Here is a 27,101-nt window from a genome sequence, read left to right on the forward strand (position 1 = left end):
TAACACAAAAATCTCCATCAACAAACCAGCTCGCTCTTTGCCAAGAGGTTCTATCTGTGCCAATAACCTGTTTTCACGAACGAAGAGAGAGGAAGTTGCAGAGACTTTTTCCCACCTTCTTGCACCTGACTTTGGTGAGGAAGGAAGCGTGGGCCTCGACACACCATCTGGTGTTAAGCCTCTACCCAAAAAAATTTAAAATTTACAGGAACTTGATAACTTTAATTCAAGTTGACAAAATAAACGACTAGCTAACAACCACACATTCTCCAAATACTGTTTGAGGACTAAGCGAAGATGTCAGAATTCTCCTCCTGTGATGGAATCCACTAGATGATGCATGGCTTCTGGTTTCATCCACGCCATAGTACTGAGCAGTGCATGATTTGGACTTCCCACAGGCCTCCCTGCAACATACCTCTCCAAGCATCATGACCACCTAAATAGAACAATCCTGGGTATACCCCTACATTGTGAGTGCAGATAACACTATGTAACACAACTTTTTTCCTTGATTAGCAGACCACATTGGCCAAAGGTTTATGGCTAAAATAGATTGAATACAGCAATTTTATGCTTTAAACTTAAAAAAGGTTTTGTGGTGAGAGGACCAATACTTGTGAATTGTCCAAGGATGATGTCACTCTCTGCTATTCACACAAAGGTCCTATATCCTTCATATGTACAGCAGAAAGTGACATCGTCCTTGGATATGTCACTCTCTAGTGGCAGTGAGCTTTGGCCTGAGTAAGGTCTGGCTGTCCATGTACAGTCCCGTTCATTGCAAATGAGCTCTAAAAAAAGTTTGCTGCCCTTGCAGCATAGGGATCTAGTGTACTCATCCAGTAAGTGAGATGACGTGGGTTCGATTCCCCTCAGGAGCAGTGGAATTTTCCTTCCTTCCTGAATTCATCTTCACATCAGCCAACTGTTGAAACCTTTGTATTTGGGAATTAGTCATTTACAATTGGCTGACTGGAACATCGAAAATGGCAAAAAAGTTTCAATTTGATAATTTTAAAAACTGTAAATAACTTTTAGAATATAAGTCATGCATTTGGACATTCTAAAGAAAATTAAATTTGGGTTATAAATATATATAATATAAATTTTTAAACTTAAAAAAATATAGTGAGATTTTTTCCATCTTTATTCCCATATACACTTCATCTTTACATTTTAGCTCCCAAAAGTAGTTGCTATAATATTTTTGATGTGTTCTTCTTCACAGAGATGCTCCAAGTCGAGAATTCTTTGGTGAAGTTGCTCTTTTAAATAAGCACCCGTTTTATTGAGTTTTTCGAGATTGAGTGTATCACATATTGGGATGTGTCACATATGTACTGTAAAGAATGTGTGAAATATACAAAGAGAACTTCCCAAAAACTTCCAAGACTGATGAAGAAGATTAGGATATATCTGTTCACATGTGTAACATGTTCTTAGATAACCACTGGACCGAAAACCATCTTGAGCTAGTAGAAAAACAAACATCTGTGCAAAAATTAAATTTCTAATATTTCTCCAAATGAACATGAAATTTCTGAATGGGTCTGGCCATTTTAAGAGAATAGGAAAATTGACTAAAATTGTAATTTGTGGGGGAAATGATTGGTACACAGCAAGATCATGCTGATTTATTATTTATTTATACAATAATGTTGGCCAAGGCATATACATGAAAATGCAGTTGACAGTGACAAAAAATGTTTTACATTTTTCGAAAATATATGACGGTGAATGAATGACAGTGGAGGGAGAAAGAGTTCCAGTCAGCTAATAGTATGCGGAAAGAAGAAATGCTCATGGAGAATTTTAAAAAGAGAAGATGGTCAGTATTTAGAGCAAGATGTGAGAGAGAGATTAAGTTCGCGTTTTAGTTCAGAAACAGACACAAAGGAGGACCAACTGTAGTAGATAAGCAGGTGAATTTATTTTATATTGATTCCAGCTTTTCAATGGATTTAACTAATTTGAACTTATTACATGATCAACATTAAATTAAATACAATTAAAAAGGTATAATTTTTGAAGTTAATACTGTAGCAGCTGGTAGTAGTGATCCCGATCAACATATAGCAATACATATGGGTGATTGTTATGAAATTGGCCTAAATTGTGTCCCCAGCAGTTTACATTAATTATATTTGACAAATGATTTGTTATGATTAATTATGTTTAACAAATATTTTCCATCACTTTCTCTTTAAATTCCAATATCTGAAAAGTTGCCAATTTGTTTTTGATTTTCTCATCAATCTATCTTTAAAATTTTGCTAGAACAATTTTTCATTTGTGATGGAAATATCCTTCTCCTGGATGTTCCCAGCCCATTTTTTAAATTTTAAAATAATTTTCTATCCTAAAACAAAAACATATATATTTTTTGGACCAGTATACTGTCATATTTCTTCTATTTTATAATTTTAAATCTTTTTTATCAATAGGTTTACCCAAATGAAAATTTTACCCAGCTTTTTTTTCATTAGTGACATTAGGAAAACATTGGTTCAAGTACTACAACACCAGTTGCCACCTAACAAAATTTATGTTGAGAAGGTTAAGAATGTAGCCATCACTTGAACCTCCTTTTAAATCAATTAGAATTGTAAATTACTTCACAAATTAGGTTTATTGACTAAAAAAAGTTGAGTGTTTTACAAATCTCCTTCTCTCCGCTATTTTTTTGTGAGAAATACATAATTGAAAATTGTTTTCACTTTGCCAAATCTTTCAGTCCAGAGACATCTATTATTTCTGAAAATGTTTTCAACATGCTTAGTTTTTCATCAGTGTTGCAAAACAAGCAAAAATGTCTTTCTCTCGACATCATGTAACCAAAAGGAAGATCTGATAATTTAATGGGAATAAAAAAAAAAATCAGATTTCTCAGTTGCAACATCAAACTATAGTAGTTTCATCTAAAGACTTTGCATTCAGAATGCAACTCATGTTCTAGCAAAACCGAGACAAATTACAAACCTGTTGTTCCCATAAAATTGATGAAAAACAGAAAAACACAAATAAAGGCAGAAATAAAAATGTAATTGATAAAAAAAAATTCTGTGTATCAGTGCTTGTCCAAGTTATAAATGAGCTACCAAAATAGATGAAACATGTTGCAATTATCAAGCATAAATATCAAATTACGTGCTGAAACTGGCCAAATGCCTCGACAGAGATGCTTAGTAAAGATGCAACATAGTAAAATTTAAACTAGTTTTTTTTTTCACCATGAACATTTCAACAAACTTCATTGCTAACCATATTTCATTTATTTGCAGGTAAAGAAGGGGCCCTAAGAATATTTTTCGATTTTTTTCGGCTGACATTTTTTACCTTTTTGTTCTGTCTAATTTCATGAGAATAACCCATATACCGGTACATAAGTGAGAGTGGTATTGACTGTGCACTTGTTATTGATATGCAAAAAAAAGTTCCTTCAAAAAAAAACAACAAACACCTTTAAATTTGTTTACATACACGAGGCTGATCAATTTTTTAGGAAAAATTTTTTTGATAGCAACACACTGTCAATGTTTACAAACTATTGTTATTGGCAATATTAGTTATTGATTATGAAAATAAAAAAAACAAATTAAGTGTTGGTTGCCGCTGTGGTGGTCGAGTGGTTATAGTGACGGACTCGCGATGCGAGGATCTGGGTTCGAACCCCACAGTGGTGGCTGGCTGAAGTTGGTTTTCTGTGGTTCCCAACTTCAAGGCGCAAATGCGAGCCGATCTCCCCGTTAAAAAGTCTCGCCACAGAGAGCAACAGTCCTACAACGATAAATCATTCAATCATAACACTTCACTCATAGTTAGAAAAACTGGTGGCAGATGGCAGCACTACACATAACAAGCATTACAGCAAAACAAAAAACTTCACGTCAGGTTTCACTACACGTACACGCACATTCCCGCATGTACCGATCCGTTGGGGGTTCCGCGGGGGGGGGGGTGTGGGCGGGGTGCATGTGTGGTGTAGCAGTAGTAGGTAGGGCCTCCAAAAAATGGCTCGGGGATCCATGATGTTCTTAAGTCAGCTACTTCGTTGGGCAATTTGCCTGTTATGGCGTTGTATTTGTATTTGTTTTATCAGCGAATTATCTCAAAAATAAGAGTACTGGAAGCTACAGGACTATGAGGACAGTAATTATGCTGAATAATATAATAATATGACAATTAAAAGGAAATCTAAATAAATGAATAAAGTATGGCTACATAAGTAGACAACAAAGAAATAAGAGAATCAGATACGCCATCTATGAAAAAATTTTCAAACTAATAAGTAGATACACTAAAAATATAGTTTTAGGTTACTTAACAAATGAAAATAACTTACTTGATGTAGATGCCTTAGATATTTCATTAGAACATGAAGAGTCAGGGATTGAACGATGTGGTGTAGATATATCCATTCCAAAATATGGCTAAAATAAAATTCACATTATAATTAAAAATTGTATAAATAAATAATACACTTACTAATTTCACTCAAAAAAGGTTACTAATTTAATCATATTATAAATATTTTCATTCTACATATTGTCTAACGAGTTCTTTTACATCCTCCTTATAACACACACACACACATTTTCATAAAAAAGGCAGAAAATTCAACTATCTGCAGGTGTTTTGCTTCAAACAAAAACTTTCTATTCAAGTGGTTCAGCTCAAAACCCTCAATGCAAAAAGTACTTTATTGAATTTTCCTCAAAACTTAAATTGCAATACCATATTTGAAGAAACGACAGACTTTTTAAAATTTCTATATTTTAATGCTCATTTCAATGAATACTCAGGATAGGCATGACAGTTATAGACTTCTAATATACAGGGCATCCATGATTAAAAGACCAAAGGTGAAACCAGTCACCAGAAAAGTGTGAAATTATGTGGAGGACTTCATAAAGTGATGGGAATGTATTTTAGGGGGGGGGGGAATTAGTTCCAGGGGTGGGAAGTGACAAAGTCCATTTCGGAGCAGCTTTGGAGCAGCAAAATTCAGGATTTGGAGCAGTTTTGGAGAAGCAAATTGAGTATTCTGAGCAATTTTGGAGCAGCAAAATATAGGATTCAGAGCAGATATTTATAAATTGGAGAAGCAAAATTAACAATATTTTCATTAACCCTCACCCCTTTTCAAAATAAAACAACTGCACTGTTTTTTTTATCAAACATCTTTTCATCAGCTTGTTTTTTGTTGTTTCAGGCTTTTCACACCTTGTTTGAAACAGCGGCTGTCATAAAATTTTTCGCACCAATCTATTTAAGATGATTTTCGCTTACTGGGGGCACTATTTGCTGTCTGGAACAGCTGCCCTTCAAATGGGCTAAAAATTTTCTATATGTTTTCAATTTTTTTATGCTCGGAAAGATGTTTGGCGATTCAAAGATGTTTGACCATCAAAAACAAACTGCAGTCCCACAAGTGCAGATACACCTTTCGATGGGATTGGAGTATGGTTTTTCACAATGACACACAATACAATGACTTGTGGTACATTTTGCATTACCTAGATTGCAGTATGAGGAGACTTACAACATTACAACCCTGTGCACCCTCAAATGATTGATAGTACATACTGCAGTGAATCCGTCTGGAAAAAAATATTTGCTTCTGGTGAAGTGCTGTTGGCTATACTCTCTAAAAACAGCCTTTGCTATTGCGATTCAACATATTCTAAGACCAAAAATGCTTGTTTAGGTGTCTTAAATCACCTCTTTAAGTTTGTCCCATAAATTTAGAATCGCCCTGTATTCATATCACCCTTCATGAATAGTTTCACATAGAAATTATTTTTATTAAAAATATCTCTCACCCGTTGCCTTCCTTTTTCTTCACTTAAAGCTCCTAGGTTCTCAGTTCTGGCTGCAAATATCTCTCCTATAGACATATTGACTGTAGAAGAAACATTATCAGCAGTAGTACTTGAAAACTGAACAGGATCAATTTGGCGAATCTTGAAAGACCATGTATGATCATTTACATACAAATCATCATTTTCAGCATCCTGTAAAAGTCAGAAAAAGAGATGCCAGCATTGGTGTGAAGTCTTTCACTAATGATAATGGATAATGACAAACCAAAGATGAGTAAAAATAGAAGACTTAGCCCAGTAAAAATTAGATTTTAATTTTAAAAAAATTGAAAGTGGCACAGCACATTCAATAGGCAGTGGAACCTAGGGGGTGTACCAGTTTCTAATGCTTGTAAAGAATAATCTCAGATAAACTCCTTATCTGCCCATGTTTATGACTATATAGGGAGAACAGGGAAAGTTTAGAACCAGCTCTGTGAACAAGCAGCAGGGTTGATCTGATTTTGCCCAAACCAAAAAACCCACCAAAAATTACACCTTAAACTACACTTACTTGCAAACAATATGCTTTCTAATGATGTTATTACATTGTCATTCTCTATCTAGAGAGAAATACATTAATAAATCTATGTATTCAATGTTATTTAGATTATAGGGGTTAGAGCAGACATCTTCAACACGGTGCTCTCAAGCACATGGAGCGTTCAATGCGCGTGTCAGATTTCGTGCTCGAGAGCACTTAATCAATGTCCCAAGTGAACACCTTGTATAAATTGTATTGAAGGATTAAAATCTTATCTTCATTTCATGCATAGTTATGTCAAACTTGCCAAAGGGTGCTCTTCTTTTGATGATGGGTACAGGCAGTGCTTGTGACTACAAAAAGGTTGAAGACCTCTGGGTTACAGAAAAACCCTTGAAAAAATCCATGTTGTAAAACCATCAAAATGAGATGCAAAATTGTTTTGCCTCCCCCTTGAATTTTCTGTAATAAGCTGCCACTGATATAATTACATAAATAATTGCCACATATTACTAATCTATTCAGGGGCAGATCTAGAACTTGCTGTTAGGAGGGGCGATTTAAAAATAATAATAAATATTATTGTAAATTGGATGACCACACGTCCTGCATTGCACCGTATTTTCTCTGTCTCGGCTTTTTTTCATAAAGATGCTCCAGTTTTTCTATTTTTTAGTCAAAGTTTTCTTGAATTTGTTATTTAATCAAAAATATTTATACAAGTAATTTGCAACCCCCATAGATCCACGTCTCGATCTATTACATTTATGTAGGCTACATCATGTATAACTTGCTTTTCTCATGCTTCAGTCCTCCAGCATCATAAACTCTGAAAAACCCCAAAAAAATCCAGTGGGTTGTGGTTTTGCCAACCCTGACAAGCAGTGTTTTTACTCTGTATGTGTGGACAAACTACGTTCAGATAGTTAGAGCTTTATGTTTGCTATTGCTACAGAAAATCTTCATTTATTAAAAATGTTGGATACTCTAAGCATATTTGTTTCCGTAGATTAGATAATATGAACCATTCCTTATTAATTAATAAACTTGATTCCAGTGGAATTAGAGGAAATACACTGAATTGGTTCATCTCCTACCTTCATAATCGTCAACATAGAGTTAAAGTACAAACCCCCTCAGGGATCAAATTTGGCCCCATTACTTTTCATAATTTTTATGCAAATTAAACATTTTCGGAACAATGATAACGTATGCAGATGATTCGGTAATATTGTATTCTTCAAACGACATTAATACATTAACACAGCTGGGATCAACCAAAACCTTCATTTAATTAGAAAATAGTTTGTTGCAAATGATCTAACCCTAAATCTTGCTAAAACTAAATATACAGAGATGCCATTGACGCGTCAAATACCCAGAATTTCTGAAAAGGACACATAAAAATTTTGTTCACGCGTCCTTCGGGACGCGCTCTTTCCTAATGCTAAGAAGAAAAAAGAAAGAAAGAAAAACCTTCCCAACACAAATATGCATACATTGAACTTCATATGCACACATTACCAGTTTGGAGGATAGATGCAGGGCCACAACTGGGAGGGAGGGACAGGCGGGCCTAGTGTCCTGGGCTCTGGACTAGAGAGGAGGGCACCAACTTCACCCTTTATAACTGCTTCTTTTCTACATTGCATAGCTGTGCCAAAATGTGTACTTGACCCATTTGAGAAAGTATCTAGTTGTGGCGCTAGATAGATGGCACCCCCCTACTGAACACAAAACACGCCAAATGCTGGGCACACACACAAGCACACTGTTAAGTTTCTCCAACACAAATCTGATGTAGCTCTCATATTCAGGTGTGAAAATATGTGGCAGTAAAATGGCGACAGATCAGAATGGTGGAACATCAGGGAAGGAAAATAAAATCATTTTACCAGGGAAACCAAAGTATGAATAGGGAATCAGAAGATAAGTGTCTGAGAGAGAATCTAATTTGCTTTAAATTTGATCTGAAGATATTGAAAATGCTAAGATAGTTTTAATGAAATGTAAAATCAATCAGAAGGGAATTTATAGACTGATTATTAGTAAATTTATAAATGTGTGCCTTCAACTGTTAATTAAAGTGAATCCTGCTTATAACGTTTTTCAAAAACCGTCATAAAAAAACATTGTAAATAGGAAAACACTTTAAACAGGAAATCTCAATGAGAATTACTTATTGTTAGGATCACGAAAATAAGTTGTACTAAGTGGAAATTATACTAAACAGGAAAAACGTTATAAGCGGGATCAACTGTATATTTGTTTTAGATTTATTACATGTGTGGAATTCCATAGGTTAAATTCTCAGTGCTAATGAGCTTCTTTTTGCAAGTTTTTCCTACTAGTAGACAATAAAAGTAAATTAACCTTTGGAGAGAACATGTTTTTAGAAATGAATTATTTGATTCACAGATACTTTCATGTCTTACCCAGAACATGACCCACCGATCAGTCTCAAAGAAGAAATATAAGCAGGTGATCAACGACCTGGGGCATGTTGGAAGAAAATTCATAGAGATACCAGTGAATTATTGGGGGTATTTTTTTTTTTCAGAGGGACCCACTTTCACTCAAAAAGGATCCAGATTTTTCGAATAACCTGGGTCCCGGGACCCAGGTAAATCAAAGTCCAGTGGCATCTCTGTTATATTCATTTTAATTTAATTAATACTGAAATTGATCGTAACTTAAAATTCCATAGTCCAACCTGTACTTTAAACCGTGATATTGCTCTTGTAATAAAATACTTAAAGTTGAACTAAGTAAATACCTGGGTCTCCATATCAATCGAATTTAAAATAAAAAATGCATACTGACGAAATTTCAAAGAAACTGTTTTATTGTATATAAACAGTTCTATTGTATAAACTGTTTTATCTCAAACACAAAATTACAACCAAGTTTTTGAATGATTTATATTATATGCACTGTTTTATTCCACTATATATAAACTAATAATCTGGGGTGGAGACTATAAAACAAATTTGCAATCAATAGTGTCAATTCAAAATAGATGTTTTAAAACCATGAATACTGTTAGTTTTTATACTCCAATATACAGACCCTTAAAATTAACTTTTAGACAATGTTAAAAACCGATTTCTTCTCACTCTATACCGGAATAAGTCATTCTGTGTACCAAATAATAATGTACCACTTTTGACGACCAACTGAAGTTTTTACTATACCGCACTGTTGAAATTTTCCAGAAACATTTCTACTACTTAACTCCTAAACTTTACAATGCATTACCTTTAGAAATTCAAAATTTACCTACCTACACAAAATTCAAAAATGCCATTTTCAAATTAATCTTATCAATAGACAATATTGACGTATACTTTAATATCCAATAGCAAAATTCTTATTACTTTTATGCCCTTTTATGTGTGTGCCATAATTCTATCTAACTCAGTATCAGATATGAAATTTGTTTAAATGTATTATACAAAAATTGTATTTGGATATAATGTATGCATTTGTAATTATATATAATTACAAAAGTGTGTATTTATAATTATTATTTATACTGTTTGATGTATTCTATTTTAAAACATTTAGCATCTACTCTTTCCCTTCTACTAAAAGTTTGATCATAAAAATTGTCTACAGTCGACTATACAGGCACCGGCCTCTTTGTCGACTAACAACATAATGTACATTGTAATTTATTACATATCTTGAACTAGAATAAAATTGAATAAATTGAAAAAAAAAATTAGAAAAAGTAGGATGGGAGGGGTAACCCCCTTAGACAGAATAATTATGGAATAATAAAAAAAATCCCTATAATTTTTTTTTTTAATTTAAATCCTTTTTCAAAAATGTAATTTTTTTTTATAGCACACTATTTCAGTATCATGTAAGATTAACTCAAGCCAAAGCAAAATGACAGAAACGTCTTGGATACAAAAAAAAATTTTTTTGGCAAAAATAGAGTCAGCAACCCAGATGATTCTTTTCCTCACAATATATATTATACATTCTTTTGGGAGTCTTCCAGTCCAGCCTGGATTGGACTGGGCGCAAGGACCAATTTGGTCAAACTGCGCCATAACAATCGATTATATAAAAATAGGAAAAACTTTTGTCATATCAAAAAAATAAAAATTATGCATGATAAAAAAGTGACGTGAAATGTAAAACAATGACATGAATTGTAAAAAACTATAATTTATTAAAACCAATGGCCTTGATGAATTTAAAAATGCAAGATGCATCGCTATGGTCATTTAAAATGTCGAGAAGTGAAAGATGACTATGACCCAAAGCGGTCGTAAAATGATGACGACGATGTGAACAAGCAAAAGCATGAGCAATGGTCAATGGAGTTTGAGAATGAGGGCACTCTGGTTGACTCTCTCGTAATAATAGATATGATTGTGTAAGGCGACTGTGTCCTATGCGCAACCAGGCAAGCAGAACTTCTTCCTTTCGGTTGGTCCTATAGCTCGAACTCCAATGGCCAAGTGTGGGCTTGATGGCATGTAATTTATTATTTGTTTGATTATTCCAGTGCTCCTGCCAGCGGCGATGCATCAGAGGCTTGAGAAGTGGTCACTGACAAGGACCACAAGATTACTGTCAATGTTAGTTGTTGTTCGAGCTGGGGTGTCTGTTTTCTCGTTGCCCGGTATTCCAACATGACCTGGTACCCAGTAAAATTTTACTGTGGTACCATGATGAGTGAGGTGATGAATTTCATGAAAAATGGCATGAATGAATGGTTGAGTGTGAAAACTGAAGGAACACAGTGCCTGCAATGCGCTGAGAGAGTCGCTATAAATAATGCATCGTCTGTGGCGTTTGCGTCGTATATGACGTAGAGCCTGAAGGACTGCGTACAGTTCCGTCTAATAAATAGAGAATGTGTCTGGAAGTTTGAAAGATGTCTCATCACAGCAGATGTAAGCACAACCGACATGACCAGGCCTCTTAGAGCCTTCGGTGTATATGGGTAAGTACCTGTTGTACCTACCCCTGTGCCTAAAGAATATCTGTCGATATATGGCATCTGCTGTGGTGGCTCTAGAGTATGATGATAATGAAAGAGAGACATCTGGCAGAGACTGCTCCCATGGTGCCAGTTGCTCAGCAACTGGGGCCACACGACTGATGTCTAATTCTAGTTCTTCCACAAGTGCCCTCATACGAAGACTGTAAGACGGAACACATGAAGGGCAAGCAGCAAAAAGTTTATGAAATGAGGGATTGAAGATGACACGATGAAGTGGATGATCTGGAAAAAACTTCATTTTGATATAATATTTCAAGGAAAGTTGCTGGCGTCTTGATGTCAGTGATGGCTCGTTGCATTCGACATACAGTCTCTCCGTTGGAGATGTCCGGAAAGCTCCAGAGCACCAGTCCAGCCTGTCAACTCTCTTTGACAATACACACAGCAAATTATGAAGATATGTTCGGTTCTTAAGAATGACGCTCTTTCGATACCGCTTCCAAAAGCAAAATGTGTAAATTACAAGGTCTGATATAAATAAGTCAAGATGGACCAGATGGTTTTACTGAGTTTTCCATTCCTTTTAAAAAGGATTTGTTTAAATTTTAGTGGTCAATGCCAGTGTAATCATTTTTGACAAATGTAACACTTTCATTTCTAGCTCTTTAATTGTGCATTGTAAATATTGTTTGTGCCTCTGCATCTCTGCATGCCATAAAAATACAGAAGAAAATTGAATGCTATTAGGTACCATCAATCACAAAACCTACAATAGGTCTATGTACCCAACTGCTTCGTTATGCAAACTGTTGTTTCACCTATACACAAAATGTGCACCATAATTTTGAACGATGAATGTTAGTTACTGTCCATGTATTTCAAAAATAAAATCACTTTGTTATAACGAAATCTCAGGTTTTTGCATTATTCTTATGTAAACTTATTTGGGGATTAGAAAAGTGTTCGTTAAAACGAGATTTTCGCTCTAACAGTATTAGTTATCTGCATCATCCCGACATGATGCATTAAAAACTGTAGATGTGATATGTCGATTCCTACGCACTCAAGAAAAAGCTGAACAATAGTGGGATAAACTGAATAGTGATAAAAGTTGTTTTTTCGGGTTCGAAGACCGTCGTCCATTTGTCCCGAACCGTCTTCGAACCCGAAAAAACAACTTTTATCAAATGATGGCCGCGAAAACCTTATAAACTGAATAGTGTAGAAGAATTTTTGTTTCCTCTTCAGGAAAAAAACAAACAAATATACTTGATTATTTTTCATGAAGTGAATTTTTTTATATTTTTTGATTATATTATGAAACAATCCGGAATTAAAATTAAATTAATGAGAATTAGCACTTTATTTAATAGAATTGTTTGAATGTATATAATTACGTACACAAAAACGATCGAACAAAAATTTAGAGCGAAACCCTGATAACGTGACATTCACTTAAGTTGTTTGTCAATACTTTTAGGGTGTCGAGTTACCAAGAGAGTCTACTATTACATTAATAAACATTTTCAATCAAGAGAATTTTCGATGATTTTTTTAGAAATATTATTAAAACTGGTTCAGACCAAAAAAAAGGTTTTCTTTACAAACCCTGATTTGTGATGTAATATTATATTACTTAATTGAACAACTATGCATTTCAAAAAAATTTGACTTTTTTGTTTGAATGTTGTTCAAGCATGTTTATGCTTCTCTTGTAGAGAGCGAGTGACAGTACATCAATCATAAACACTCCCCTTACAGTATAAAGATATTAAAAGACATTTACTGAACAACTAACAAGGTGGTCTAACAGGCAGATCATGCTTCTGTAACGGTACGGACTCCCGGAGGGTGGAAGTGGGCCACTCCATTCAAAACATGTGCTTACTAAGTAATATTTTTTCATTAACAATATCTCACCTGTTACCACAAGTCCATATCGATAGAATCATGCATCAATCCGGAACCATCAGATGTAATGCTATATCTGGACATGCCCATCTTGTTGTTTACAAGATGGGCATGTCCTGCAACAACATGGCGTAGCCATGGCTATTGAGCCGTTCAAGTATTACGTCATCATCAATGTGGGGGAGGGAGTTTCCGATTTGCTGATTTCTGATGACAAGGGGGGGTTTGGATAATGCTTATGTGATCAACCACCCTCTATGAAAATATGAGTTAAGATTCAGAGGGGCAGAGCTGATGACGAAATTTTGCTGACAAGGGGGGGGGGGTAAAAAATGGCTAAAAATTTGCTTACATAATACTTGAATGGCCCCCATCTGCCAGTTCTGGCATGAAGGAGGATATGCAGATGCAATATACAATCAGCTGCGATTCGTTGTTCGGCCAATAGCTGGCCATATACAAGGCAGCAGCTGGATCAATTCTTCGAATTTAAAATTCATCCAATGTATTGATCATCTGCAGTCTTTGACATTGCAGTTTGCTGGTAAACTCCACCTGGAAATTTGGAACCTGTAATCATAGAGTAGTACTCATGTTGTCAAGGATTTGAAGTCAATACTGGCCATTTCCATACTTGAGGTCCAAGGATACTAAGAGTTAACTGAAAATTACTCATGGATTGACATCTAACACCAGGCAGAGAGATATTGGCTTAAAGGATCAGATATGATAAGAAACTCAATGACTTCTGGCATGGGCGGAAATACAGGGGGGGGGGGGGCAACAGAGTCAAACGTGGAGTCGGCTGATCTAATGTATATATGTATAGATGAATTGACATCATCATCATCATCATGCCCCCCCCCCCCAGCAATAATGACCTTGTCCCCCCCAGACTTCCAAGTCAATCTCCGCCTATGACTTGTGGTGATACATTTTTCAAATCAAAAATTTGTCAAATTTAAACTGTAAATATATATATTTTTCAGAGTTCAATTCACGATCCTTGATGTGTTGCAAATTGTCTCATGATGGTCATTCGTGATCCCAGTTGTGTGACTTCATTTGTCACAGATCCAAGTTGGCAAGCCACAAATACGTTTGTCCCCCCCCCCCCCCAGCATCTGTACAGGTGACTTCTTTCTGCCCCATGAGGACAGTGCCGTTTCGTGGTGGAAGTTGTCACTACCAGTTTTCTTCCAGTGATCATCGTATCGTCAGATTTCACTGTAACTTTTCCTCGGGTAAGGTTGATAACAAAAGACTGGTTCCTTGTTTTCGGAGAACCAACTTTGATGTTTTGAGAAGAAGGTTAGCGGAAGTTTTCAAAGACCGGTTGGAATCAGTAGGGGTGGTAAGTCAATGGGAAGAATTTAGTACGAAGCTGTCCTCTGTTTTGCACGACGTCATACCCTTTGTTCGAAAAAAGCGTGTTTGTACATCACACCCTCTATGGTTCATGGATAGCGTGCGGAACCTTTATCTTGAAAAGAAAAGAGCATTCAGAGAGTATAAAAGTGGACGTGGTGACCTATCATTGTTTACTGATAAAAGAAGACTGTTGAAGAAAGCGATAAGGGATAGTAAAAAGGAAGTTGAATCTAGGTTGGCAGATAACATTGGCTCTGACCCAAAATCATTTTTTCGATACGTCAATAATGGATGTAAGGGGACAGTTGGCCCCCTCTCGATAGGAGGCTCTAGGGTAGAGAGCAATGTAGGCATGTGTAGTGCTTTCAATGACTTTTTCGCGTCTGTTTTTAATGGAGATAATGATATTCGATATACGGGTGTTGCATGGGGTAATAAAACCCTCAACGATATTCAAGTAGAAGACGTGGAGGTCCTAAATCTTCTAAGAAATGTATGTGCAAGCAAAGCACCAGGACCAGATGATATCTATCCCAGGGTTCTCAGGGAAGGTGCTAATGAATTGTTGGGGCCAGTCGCACAGATATTCAGGAGTAGTGTTGCTGAGGGTATCGTCCCGAGAGATTGGAAACTGGCTAACGTTGTTCCGATATTTAAGAAGGGTAGTAGAGAAGTGGTGTCTAATTATCGTCCAGTGAGTTTGACGAGCTCCCTCTCGAAAATTTTGGAAATTATCATCAAAAGGCAGTTTGTGAAGTGGATAGACGAGAATAATGTATTGTCGGATAATCAGCATGGGTTCAGGAAGGGGAAGTCATGTGTAACTAACCTCCTTTGCTTCTATGATTACGTGACTAAGGCTTTGGGTAAGAGCAAAAATGTCGACGTTGTTTACCTTGATTTCCAGAAGGCATTCGATCGGGTCCAACATGGCAAACTCTTGAAGCGTTTACACGAGATTGGAATAGGGGGCAACTTGCTGAATTGGATAGAATCGTGGTTAAGAGATAGGTCGCAACGAGTTATGGTGAACAGGGAATTCTCTGGTTGGACAGACGTCACAAGTGGGGTTCCTCAGGGAAGTGTCCTTGGCCCCATACTTTTTTCACTTTTTATCGACAAACTCGATCAGGGTATCAATGGAATTACTAGCAAATTCGCAGATGATGTGAAGCTAATGGGGGTAATCGGGAATGAAAGCGATAGGGAGTTGCTCCAGACCAACTTAAACAAGATTGCAGCATGGGCAAATGAATTGGGCATGACGTTTAGCGTAGATAAGTGCATGGTCGCTCATTTTGGTTCGAACAACCCATGGTTATCTTACGAGTTGAATGGTGTCACTATCCCGGATGCAACTAGAGTCACCGATTTGGGAATTCTCATTGACGAGCGACTTGAGTTTTCTGAACATTGTTCAGCGGTTGTCAAAAAAGCGAATAGAATGCTTGGTCTCATTTTCAAAAAAGTCTCTTCGCGTTCTCCTAAAGTCATTCTTCCGCTTTTTCGAGGCTTAGTTCGTCCTGGACTGGAGTATGCTGTAAGGTTTTGGAGACCATACCTACAGAGGGACATAGACTTGATTGAAGGGGTGCAGAGAAGAGCTACGCGTGTCCTTATTGGCACACAGGGCTTGAGTTATGAAGAGAGACTTCATTTTTTGAATATGTTTACATTGGATGAACGCAGGTGTCGAGGAGATATGATCGAAGTGTTCAAAATTTTCAATGGGATGGATAGGATGGACCATGAACTTTTAGTACACCGCCAATCAACTGCTTTTACAAGGGGACACCAGTATCGATTGGTGAGGGACATTGCAAGGTTATGGTGTCGCAGGGAATTTTTCTCTAATAGGGTTGTTAATAAATGGAATAGCTTACCCCCGGAGGTAGTAAATTGTAACACTATTGACACGTTTAAAAAGAAATACGATAAACATGTTGGGGTAAATCGAGAAGCTATCCATTCTTAGAATAAGACAACCATAAGTATTCTTTATGGGCATTGTATAATATTTTATCATGTGTATATATTGTTTATAATTTGTGTTAATTGCATTTTTAATGGGGTTGCTGTATTTTTGAAACATATGACATCCATATTTTTATGGGCATCTTTTTATCAGCCACCTCGTTGGGCATTTTGCCTGTTGTGGCGTTGTATTTGTATTTGTACACTTGTCAATGGAATTTTCTGCCAAATAATATTTGTGATTTTATAACTAAATCAGCAACTAATGCTGCAAGTGTTTCTGCAAAGCAGTAAATAACTACAAAAGTGAATGACGATTCTGAAAATATCAAATAAATTCATTTTTATTTTTTGTCATTTCCATCCTTTTAGTCCCATTTAATTTATTCAGTCACACTGTCAAACCTCATTAATGGGGAAAAAAAATATGACCCTGTGAGCAGAGTAAGCCATCGCCTCACTATTTCCTCTTTCCCCCAATGATACGTGCATGCACATAAAACTGACTTTTCATTACTCAAATGAATTCAGTCTCAGAAATTAATTCATTTATGTTAACCACATTAATTTCTATTATTTACCTCAATTTTCCCTTCCATTCTGACTATAGTTCCATTCTGAAACTAGTTCTGAGGATCTAGTTGAACATGTTACAGTGGGGGAAGAGTTTTCTTCCAGTGATCATCGTATCGACAGATTTCACTGTAACTTTTCCTCGGGTAAGGTTGATAACAAAAGACTGGTTTCTTGTTTTCAAAGAACTAACTTTGATGTTTTGAGAAGAAGGTTAGCGGAAGTTTTTAAAGACCGGTTGGAATCAGTAGGGGTGGTAAGTCAATGGGAAGAATTTAGTACGAAGCTGTCCTCTGTTTTGCACGACGTCATACCCTTTGTAAATAGTTGATAAGGTTTTCGCGGCCACAATTACAATACGCTGCCAGCCATAGAATCAACTGACCAATCACAAAACAATAGTGTAGTTCAAGCCACTTATACAAATACAAATACAAATACAAATACAACGCCACAACAGGCAAAATGCCCAACGAGGTGGCTGATAAAAAGATGCCCATAAAAATATGGTTGTCATATGTTTCAAAAATACAGCAACCCAATTAAAAATGCAATTAACACAAATTACAAACAATATATACACATGATAAAATATTATACAATGCCCATAAAGAATACTTATGGTTGTCTTATTCTAAGAATGGATATCTTCTCGATTTACCCCAACATGTTTATCGTATTTCTTTTTAAACGTGTCAATTGTGTTACAATTTACTACCTCCGGGGGTAAGCTATTCCATTTATTAACAACCCTATTGGAGAAAAATTCCCTGCGACACCATAACCTTGCATTGTCCCTCACCAATCGATACTGGTGTCCCCTTGTAAAAGCAGTCGATTGGCGGTGTACTAAAAGTTCATGGTCCATCCTATCCATCCCATTGAAAATTTTGAACACTTCGATCATATCTCCTCGACACCTGCGTTCATCCAATGTAAACATATTCAAAAAATGAAGTCTTTCTTCATAACTCAAGCCCTGTGTGCCAATAAGGACACGCGTAGCTCTTCTCTGCACCCCTTCAACCAAGTCTATGTCCCTCTGTAGGTATGGTCTCCAAAACCTTACACCATACTCCAGTCCAGGACGAACTAAGCCTCGAAAAAGCGGAAGAATGACTTTAGGAGAACGCGAAGAGACCTTTTTGAAAATGAGACCAAGCATTCTATTCGATTTTTTGACAACCGCTGAACAATGTTCAGAAAACTTAAGTCGCTCGTCAATGAGAATTCCCAAATCGGTGACTCTAGTTGCATCCGGGATAGTGACACCATTCAACTCGTAAGAGAACCGTGGGTTGTTCGAACCAAAATGAGCGACCATGCACTTATCTACGCTAAACGTCATGCCCAATTCATTTGCCCATGCTGCAATCTTGTTTAAGTTGGTCTGGAGCAACTCCCTATCGCTTTCATTCCCGATTACCCCCATTAGCTTCACATCATCTGCGAATTTGCTAGTAATTCCATTGATACCCTGATCGAGTTTGTCGATAAAAAGTGAAAAAAGTATGGGGCCAAGGACACTTCCCTGAGGAACCCCACTTGTGACGTCTGTCCAACCAGAGAATTCCCCGTTCACCATAACTCGTTGCGACCTATCTCTTAACCACGATTCTATCCAATTCAGCAAGTTGCCCCCTATTCCAATCTCGTGTAAACGCTTCAAGAGTTTGCCATGTTGGACCCGATCGAATGCCTTCTGGAAATCAAGGTAAACAACGTCGACATTTTTGCTCTTACCCAAAGCCTTAGTCACGTAATCATAGAAGCAAAGGAGGTTAGTTACACATGACTTCCCCTTCCATGACTTATGTGCACATGACTTATGTGCATAAATACAACCTGAGACTCCGGAAAACTTGACTTTGATCCAGTTTATCAATTCTCCTGATGATGCCAACCACTAGTGTTGGGGAAACGTTGAGAACAAACTCAAACGGACGACGGTCTTCGAACACGAAAAAACAATTTTTGTCATACCCTTTGTTCGAAAAAAGCGTGTTTGTACATAGCACCCTCTATGGTTCACGGATAGCGTGCGGAACCTTTATCTTGAAAAAAAAAAAGCATTCAGAGAGTATAAAAGTGGACGAGGTGACCTATCATTGTTTACTGATAAAAGAAAAGTGTTGAAGAAAGTGATAAGGGATAGTAAAAAGGAAGTTGAATCTAGATTGGCAGATAACATTGGCTCTGACCCAAAACCATTTCTTCGATACGTCAATAATGGATGTAAGGGGACAGTTGGCCCCCTCTCGATAGGAGGCTCTTGGGTAGAGAGCAATGTTGGCATGTGTAGTACTTTCAATGACTTTTTCACGTCGGTTTTTAATGGAGATAATGATATTCGATATGCGGGAGTTGCATGGGGTAATAAAACCCTCAACGATATTCAAGTAGAAGACGTGGAGGTCCTAAATTTTCTAAGAAATGTATGTGCAAGCAAAGCACCAGGACCAGATGATATCTATCCCAGGGTCCTCAGGGAATGTGCTAATGAATTGTTGGGGCCAGTCGCACAGATATACAGGAGTAGTGTTGCTGAGGGTATCTTCCCAAGGGATTGGAAACTTGCTAATGTTGTTCCAATATTTAAGAAGAGTAGTAGAGAAGCGGTGTCCAATTATTGTCCAGTGAGTTTGACGAGTTCCCTCTCGAAAATTTTGGAAATTATCATCAAAAGGCAGTTTGTGAAGTGGATAGACGAGAATAATGTATTGACGGATAATCAGCATGGGTTCAGGAAGGGGAAGTCATGTGAAACTAACCTTCTTTGCTTTTATGATCACGTAATTAAGGCTTTGGGTTAGAGCAAAAATGTATATGCTGTTTACCTTGATTTTCAAAAGGCTTGGATTGGATTGGATTTTCAATTTATTGGAGCAAGGACCAATTTGGCCAAACTGCGCCAAAACATGACATAAAAATAACAAAAATGTCCTTTTGTCATGTCAAAAAACTAAAACATATAAAACGGAACATGAAACGAAAAACAATGACATAAATTGTAAAAACTATAATTTGTCATATAAACCAATGGCCTTGATGAATTTAAAAATGCGAGATGCATCGCTATTGTCATTTAAAATGTCATGAAGTGAAAGATAACTCTGACCAAAAGCGGTCGTAAAATGATGACGATGATGTGAACAAGTAAAAGCATGAGCAATGGTCAATGGACTTTGAGAATGAGGGCACTCTGGTTGACTCTCTCGTAATAACAAATATGATTGTGTTAGGCGACTGTGTCCTATGCGTAACCGGGCAAGCAGAACTTCCTCCTTTCGGTTAGTTCTGCAGCTCGAACGCCAAAGGCCAAGTGTAGGCTTGATGGCATGAAGTTTATTATTTACTTGATTGTTCCAGTGCTCCTGCCAGCGGCGATGCATCACTTCCCGGAGGATTGAGAAGTAGTCACTGGCAGGTATCAAAAGGCTATTATCAATGTTAGTTGTAGTTCGAGCTGCAGTGTCTGCTTTTTCGTTGCCCGGTATTCCAACATGACCTGGTATCCAGTAGAATTTTACAGTGGTACCATGATGGATCAGGAAATGTAGTTCATGAAAAATGGCATGAATGAATGGATGAGTGTGAAACGTACAGGAACACAATGCTTGTAATGCGCTAAGAGAGTCACTATAAATGATGCATCGTCGGTGGCGTTTGCGTCGTATATGACGTAGAGCCTGAAGGACTGCGTACAGTTCTGCCGAATAAATAGAAAATATGTCAGGAAGTTTGAAAGATGTCTCATCACAGCAGATGTAGGCACAACCGACATGCCCAGGGCTCTTAGAGCCGTCGGTGTATATGGGGAAGTACCTGTTGTACCTACCCCTGTGCCTAAAAAATATTTGTCGATATATGACATCTGCTGTGGTGGCTCTAGGGTATGATGATAATGATAGAGAGACATCTGGCAGAGACTGCTCCCATGGTGCCAGTTGCCAAGCAATTGGGGCCACGCGACTGATGTCTAATTCTAGTTCTTCAACAAGTGCCCTCATACGAAGACCGTAAGATGGAACACCTGAAGGTCAAGCAGCAAAAAGTCTATGAAATGACGGATTGAAAATGACATTATGAAGTGGATGACCTGGCAAAGACTTCATCTTGATAAAATATTTCAAGGAAAGTTGCTGCCGTCTTGATGTCAGTGATGGCTCGTTGCATTCGACATAGAGGCTTTCCATGGGAGAAGTTCGGAAAGCTCCAGAGCAAATGCGGAGAGCGAGATGATGAATCGGGTCGAGCACACTCAGATAGCTCCGAGGTGCTGACCCGTACACAATGGAACCGTAGTCGAGCTTTGATCTTATTAGAGATTTATATAAGTAAAGGAGTGACTAACGGTCAGCTCCCCACCTTCAAGATGACCTTCAAGAGGTTCATCGTCTTCATGCAACGAGCTCTCAACTGTGAAATATGAGGTTTAAATGTAAGTTTCTTGTCAAATGTAATGCCGAGGAATTTTGTATTCTCTACAATAGGTATTTGACTATTATTTAAAAATAATTGTGGGTCATCATGAAGCTCACGACGCCGGCAAAAATGCACAGCGACGGTTTTGTCGGCGGAGAAAGAGAAACCGTTATCATGAGCCCACTTGCTGATCTTGTTGAGTGCGGTTTGTATTTGTCTCTCGGCTGACCTCATATTCACTGATTGATATGATATCAACAGATCATCCACGTATAGTGCGCCAGTGACTGACAACGGGAGTTGGTTCAACACCCCGTTGAGTCTTAAAATAAAAAGTGTAACACTTAAAATGCTACCTTGAGGTACACCTTGTTCTTGAATTTGGGGAGCTGATAATGTGCTTCCGATCCGTACCTGGAAGATGCGGCGAGCAAGAAAGTTCTTAATGAATATGGGCAAGTTGCCTCGCAAGCCGCAATTATAGAGGTCAGAAAGAATTCCGTGCCTCCAAGTACGGTCGTAGGCCTTCTCTACGTCGAAAAATATGGCTAGCATATGCTCCCTCTTCAGAAATGCTTGTCTTATTGATGTCTCAAGGCGTAACAGATTGCATGTTGTGGACCTGAACCGTCTAAAGCCGCTTTGATGTTTCGATAAAATATTGTTAACCTCAAGGTAGTGCATAAGGCGATAGTTAACCATGCGTTCCATGAGCTTACATAGACAACTGGTCAAAGCAATAGGTCTGTAACTGTTAGGTTGCTGAGGATTTTTGCCAGGCTTCGGGAATGAAAGAACAATATCTGCTCGCCAGGTGTCAGGAAATGAATGGCTGACCAAGATCCGATTGAATAATATGAGTAAATGTGACAGTGATTCTGGTGATAGATGCCGAATCATGGAATAATGAATAGCATCGGGCCCTACAGCTGAGTCAGGACTTCGCTGCAAGGCCGTCGTCAGTTCATGAAGGGTGAACAATGAATTGTACCCCTCCGGTGTAAAAGGCAGGAAGGTGTACGATGTACGTTCGGCCGATGATTTAATGGGATGAAACGATGGGGGATAGTTCGCATCACTGGAGACAGCGGCGAAATGGGCGGCGATGGTATCCGCAATATCCCTCACATCTCTGATGATAGTGCCATTGGTATTCAAGATGGTGATGGGATGAGATTGGTAATGACCATTGATTTTTCGGATCCGGTCCCAAATGACTTTAGATGAAGTAGATGAATTGATTCCCGTGGTAAACTTTTGCCAGGACTCGCGTTGAGCCTGGCGGTGTAACATGACGACCTGGGATCTCTTACAATCCTGTTGTTCAATTAATCTTGTTTAGGCCCCAGGGTTCGTTGGTTACCGGAAACCACCCGAGGCTTCCGCTGACAATCCGGTTCGGGTCAGTTAGTTCGCTTAGTCTGACGGTCGGGAGGTGGGGTCTCCTAGCCGTCGGGCGAGAACGGGGCCAGAGGTCGGGCTACCAACGTCCCATATAAATTCCGTTTTACATCCATGTCAGAGATCCCAATAGCTCGTCTGGTTGCCTTCTCTTTCCCTCTGGGGGTTCCCGTGGTTCGTCGGTGGAGACCACGTCGAGTCGTCATCGTCAAACTCTATTTTAATTGTGCAATATATTAGTGCAATATAATATAAATGTTCAGCAAAGTGTTATATAAATGTACAATATATTTTACCTCCACGCCGTCTGTGGTTCCTAGGACCATCTTACGGTTTATAATGTCATGAGTTTTTACAATGTGCAATAGGCCTAAAAGTTGTGGATCCTGGCCAGATCTCCAATTTGTTTATGTTTGGTTGCCAGATTCAATATTATAATGTTTACAATATTTCCTTTTCTCATGAAGTTATGTAAATCAGATACAAGCTAATGTTGTGATTGGTTTTCCTTTTCTCATGAAGTTATGTAAATTAGATATAAGTTAATACCGCACCTTCAATGTTGTGATTGGTTCTTCAGTAAGGCATTGTGGGAATGCTGCTATATAAAAGCCAGCTAGAGATGTGCTGACCCACTACCTACTTCCTCTCGACTTCCTTACCTACGACTTACGACCGACTTAATCAGTAAGGCGTCACGCCCTGTCATGGTGTGAGCTAGATCGTCTCATAAATAACGATGAAGTTACAATAGTAGAAGTGCGCCTTGGCACTTATCCCGTCTCATCGCACGTAAGGTTTCAATGTCGTCGTCGTGATCCAGTGATCGGTTAGTGGCCAGACCGGCCACCCGTGGACTTTCATCTCCAGTTCCATGTGCAGTGGCTGAGCTTTCATCTCAACGTGTGTGTTTACACCAAAATCGTCTGAAGCTGGTGGCGACGAGTCTTTGGCTGTGTGGCAGACACCTGAGAGTATCTACCGGACGATGTGATAAGACGTGAAAACCTGGACAACGGCGGTGAGATCGATTCATATTTTTGTTCCATTGTGACAATGAGAGAAAAGCCTGTGATAAAACGTTAATTAATAGTTTAACATATAAAGGGACTGTGTAATTGTGATTACGCTGATTAATGGTTTAACAATATAATTGAATAAATGTTATAGTTCTATCTAAACTTTGTCTATTCCATTGTTGTCATCCACTCAATGTTTACTGGGGGAAAAAATATTAAAGAACCGGGAGGTAACGATCAAGAACGTTACAGCGGCTGGTTCTTCTCGCTATCGCATTTGCTTTTAAAAATGCCAACTTGTTGTCATGGGTAGGATACCGCCGGAACCTACTCCATGCTTTCTTTTGTGCTTTAATCGTAAGATTACATTCGTGGTTCCACCAAGGTTTAGGAAATTTAGGAAGTTTCGAGGAGACTTTGGGTATTGTTTCATTGGCTGCTGAGATCATACAACTGGTCACAAGGTCGACACAGTGGTCGACGTCGGGTTGCGAAACCATATCCTCTGTGATTTCTGCCTTGACCGTGAAGTCTGCCCATCGGGCGGCCACAAGCTTCCACCGAGGAGGACCCTCAGATATCCTATGGCTTCAATCAAGGCACTTAACCACTAGAGGGAAATGATTGCTCCCGTGGAGGTCCGGATCAACCAACCAGGACCAGTTGGGCAAGAGTGAAGGTGAACACAAGGATAGATCTATTGCAGTGAAACTATTGTTTGGGGCATGGAAATGAGTGAAACTGCCATCATTCATGATGGTGAGGTCCATGTCTTCTAACAGACGTTCAACCATTTCACCACGTGGGGTGTTGCTGTTAGAACCCCAGATTTCCAGAAGGCATTCGATCGGGGTATCTATGGGATTACTAGCAAATTCGCAGATGATATGAAGCTAATGGGGATAATCGGGAATCAAAGCGATAGGGAGTTACTCCAGACCAACTTAAACAGGATTGCAGCATGGGCAATTGAATGAAGCATGATGTTTAGCGTTGATAAGTGCATGGTCGCGCATTTTAGTTCGAATAACCCACGGTTCTCTTACGAGTTGAATGGTGTCACTATCCCGGATGCAACTAGGGTCACCGATTTGGGAATTCTCATTGATGAGCGACTTAGGTTTTCTGAACATTGTTCAGCGGTGGTCAAAAAAGCAAATAGACTGCTTGGTCTCATTTTCAAAAAGGTCTCTTCGCGTTCTCCTAAAGTCATTCTTCCGCTTTTTAGAGGCTTAGTTCGTCCTGGACTGGAGTATGGTGTAAGGTTTTGGAGACCATACCTACAGAGGGATGTGGACTTGGTTGAAGGGGTGCAGAGAAGAGCTACCCGTATTCTTATTGGCACACAGGGCTTGAGTTATGAAGAGAGACTTCATTTTTTAAATATGTTTACATTGGATGAACGCAGGTGTCGAGGAGATATGATCAAAGTGTTCAAAATTTTCAATGGGATGGATAGGATGGACCATGAACTTTTAGTACACCGCCAATCGACTGCTTTTACAAGGGGACACCAGTATCGATTGATGAGGGACAATGAAAGGTTATGGTGTCGCAGGGAATTTTTCTCTAATAGGGTTGTTAATAAATGGAATAGCTTACCCCCGGAGGTAGTAAATTGTAACACAATTGAGACATTTAAAAATTAATACAATAAACATGTTGGGGTAAATCGAGAAGCTGTCTATTCTTAGAATACGACAACCATGAGTATTCTTTATGGGCATTGTATAATATTTTATCATGTGCATATATTGTTTATAATTTGTGTGATTGCATTTTTATTTAATTGGGTTGCTGTATTTTTGAAATACACTGCTGGCCACCATAAATGCAACACCCTGAAGGAAGCATGCAAATAATATGAAATTTACAACATGCATTAGCGGAGGTGAGATATGCAAATGATTAGAATTTCAGTGCAGACGCACATCACGCGTGCCTGTGGCGCCACTTCAAAGTGCTATTTAAGACTTGGAGATTTCGACGATTTGAAGTACGGCAATTGTGTTTTTCTTGTGGTTTTTTCAAAAAAACTATCAATTATGCCTCGTAGAAAACAGCGATCATCTTTTGATCAAGTATCCGAGTTCGACAGAGGAAGGATAGTGGCCTACCGAGATTGTGGATTATCTTTCAGGGAAATAGGTAGTCGTGCTGGACGAAACGAAACAACTGTAATGCGGATATGTGATCGTTGGATGCAGGAGGGTACGACGGACCGACGTGTTCGATCGCATCCACCTCAGTGCACCACTTCACGTGATGACAGGTGTATTGTGCGTATGGCAGTGACGGATCACTCAGCCACATCACGAACCATAGCACAGCACATTCAGTCTGTACCGCATCATCCAGTGTCTGCACGTACCATTCGATGCCGTTTACAGCAGAGTGGTCTGTCCGCAAGACGTCCATTGCTTCGTCTACCCTTGACGCAGAGCCACAGACGTCTCCGCCGCCAATGGTGCGATGAAAGAAGGATGTGGACGGCACTATCGAATGAAATTGTCTTTACTGACGAGTCACGCTTCTGTCTGCAACACCACGATGGTCGGATTCGAGTCTGGAGACACCGTGGAGAGAGGATACTGAACAGCTGCGTTATGCACCGCCACACTGGTCCTGCACCGGGTATTATGGTATGGGGCGGTATTGGATATCACTCTCGCACTCCTCTAGTACGCATTGCCGGTACTTTAAAAAGCCAGCGCTACATCTCCGAGGTGTTGGAGCCAGTTGTCCTTCCTTACCTTCAGGGCTTGCCCACAGCCATATTTCAACAGGATAATTGTCCAAAGGATCTTCTTCAATCGCCAGATTGAATTGCTTCCCTGGCCAGCTCGCTCTCTGGATCTTTCGCCGATAGAAAACATGTGGTCCATGGTTGCTCAACGATTGACCCAGATTACATCTCCAGCTGCCACACCAGATCAACTTTGACAACGTGTCGAAGCTGCTTGGTCTGCTGTACCCCAAGAACACATCCAAAGTCTCTTTGAATCAATGCCGAGGCGTGTGGCAGCGGTGATCTCCAACAATGGCGGCTACTCTGGCTACTGATTTTGGCAGGAACCACACTTCACAGAAGTCTATAAATTTAATCATTTGATGCT

The 27,101-nt window shown here is 38.7% G+C and overlaps 1 protein-coding gene across 2 annotated transcripts in view; it reads right to left on the reverse strand.

Annotated features, from left to right (window-relative positions):
- LOC149074672 (uncharacterized) overlaps positions 1 to 27,101 on the reverse strand; it is a 363,805-nt gene that overhangs the window by 196,788 nt on the left and 139,916 nt on the right. For both annotated transcript variants that reach the window (XM_089247127.1, XM_089247128.1), the window contains exons 11-12: positions 5,826 to 6,017; positions 4,346 to 4,433 (exon numbers count right to left, since the gene is read on the reverse strand). In XM_089247127.1, the coding sequence (XP_089103253.1) occupies positions 4,346 to 4,433; positions 5,826 to 6,017 (280 nt within the window). The remainder of the gene's footprint in view (positions 1 to 4,345; positions 4,434 to 5,825; positions 6,018 to 27,101) is intronic.

Source organism: Pholcus phalangioides, unplaced genomic scaffold (assembly GCF_987345545.1).
Source record: "Pholcus phalangioides strain wild (caught in Gottingen) unplaced genomic scaffold, Ppha-v1.0 ptg000017l_1, whole genome shotgun sequence".
Classification (NCBI taxonomy): Eukaryota; Metazoa; Arthropoda; class Arachnida; order Araneae; family Pholcidae; genus Pholcus; species Pholcus phalangioides.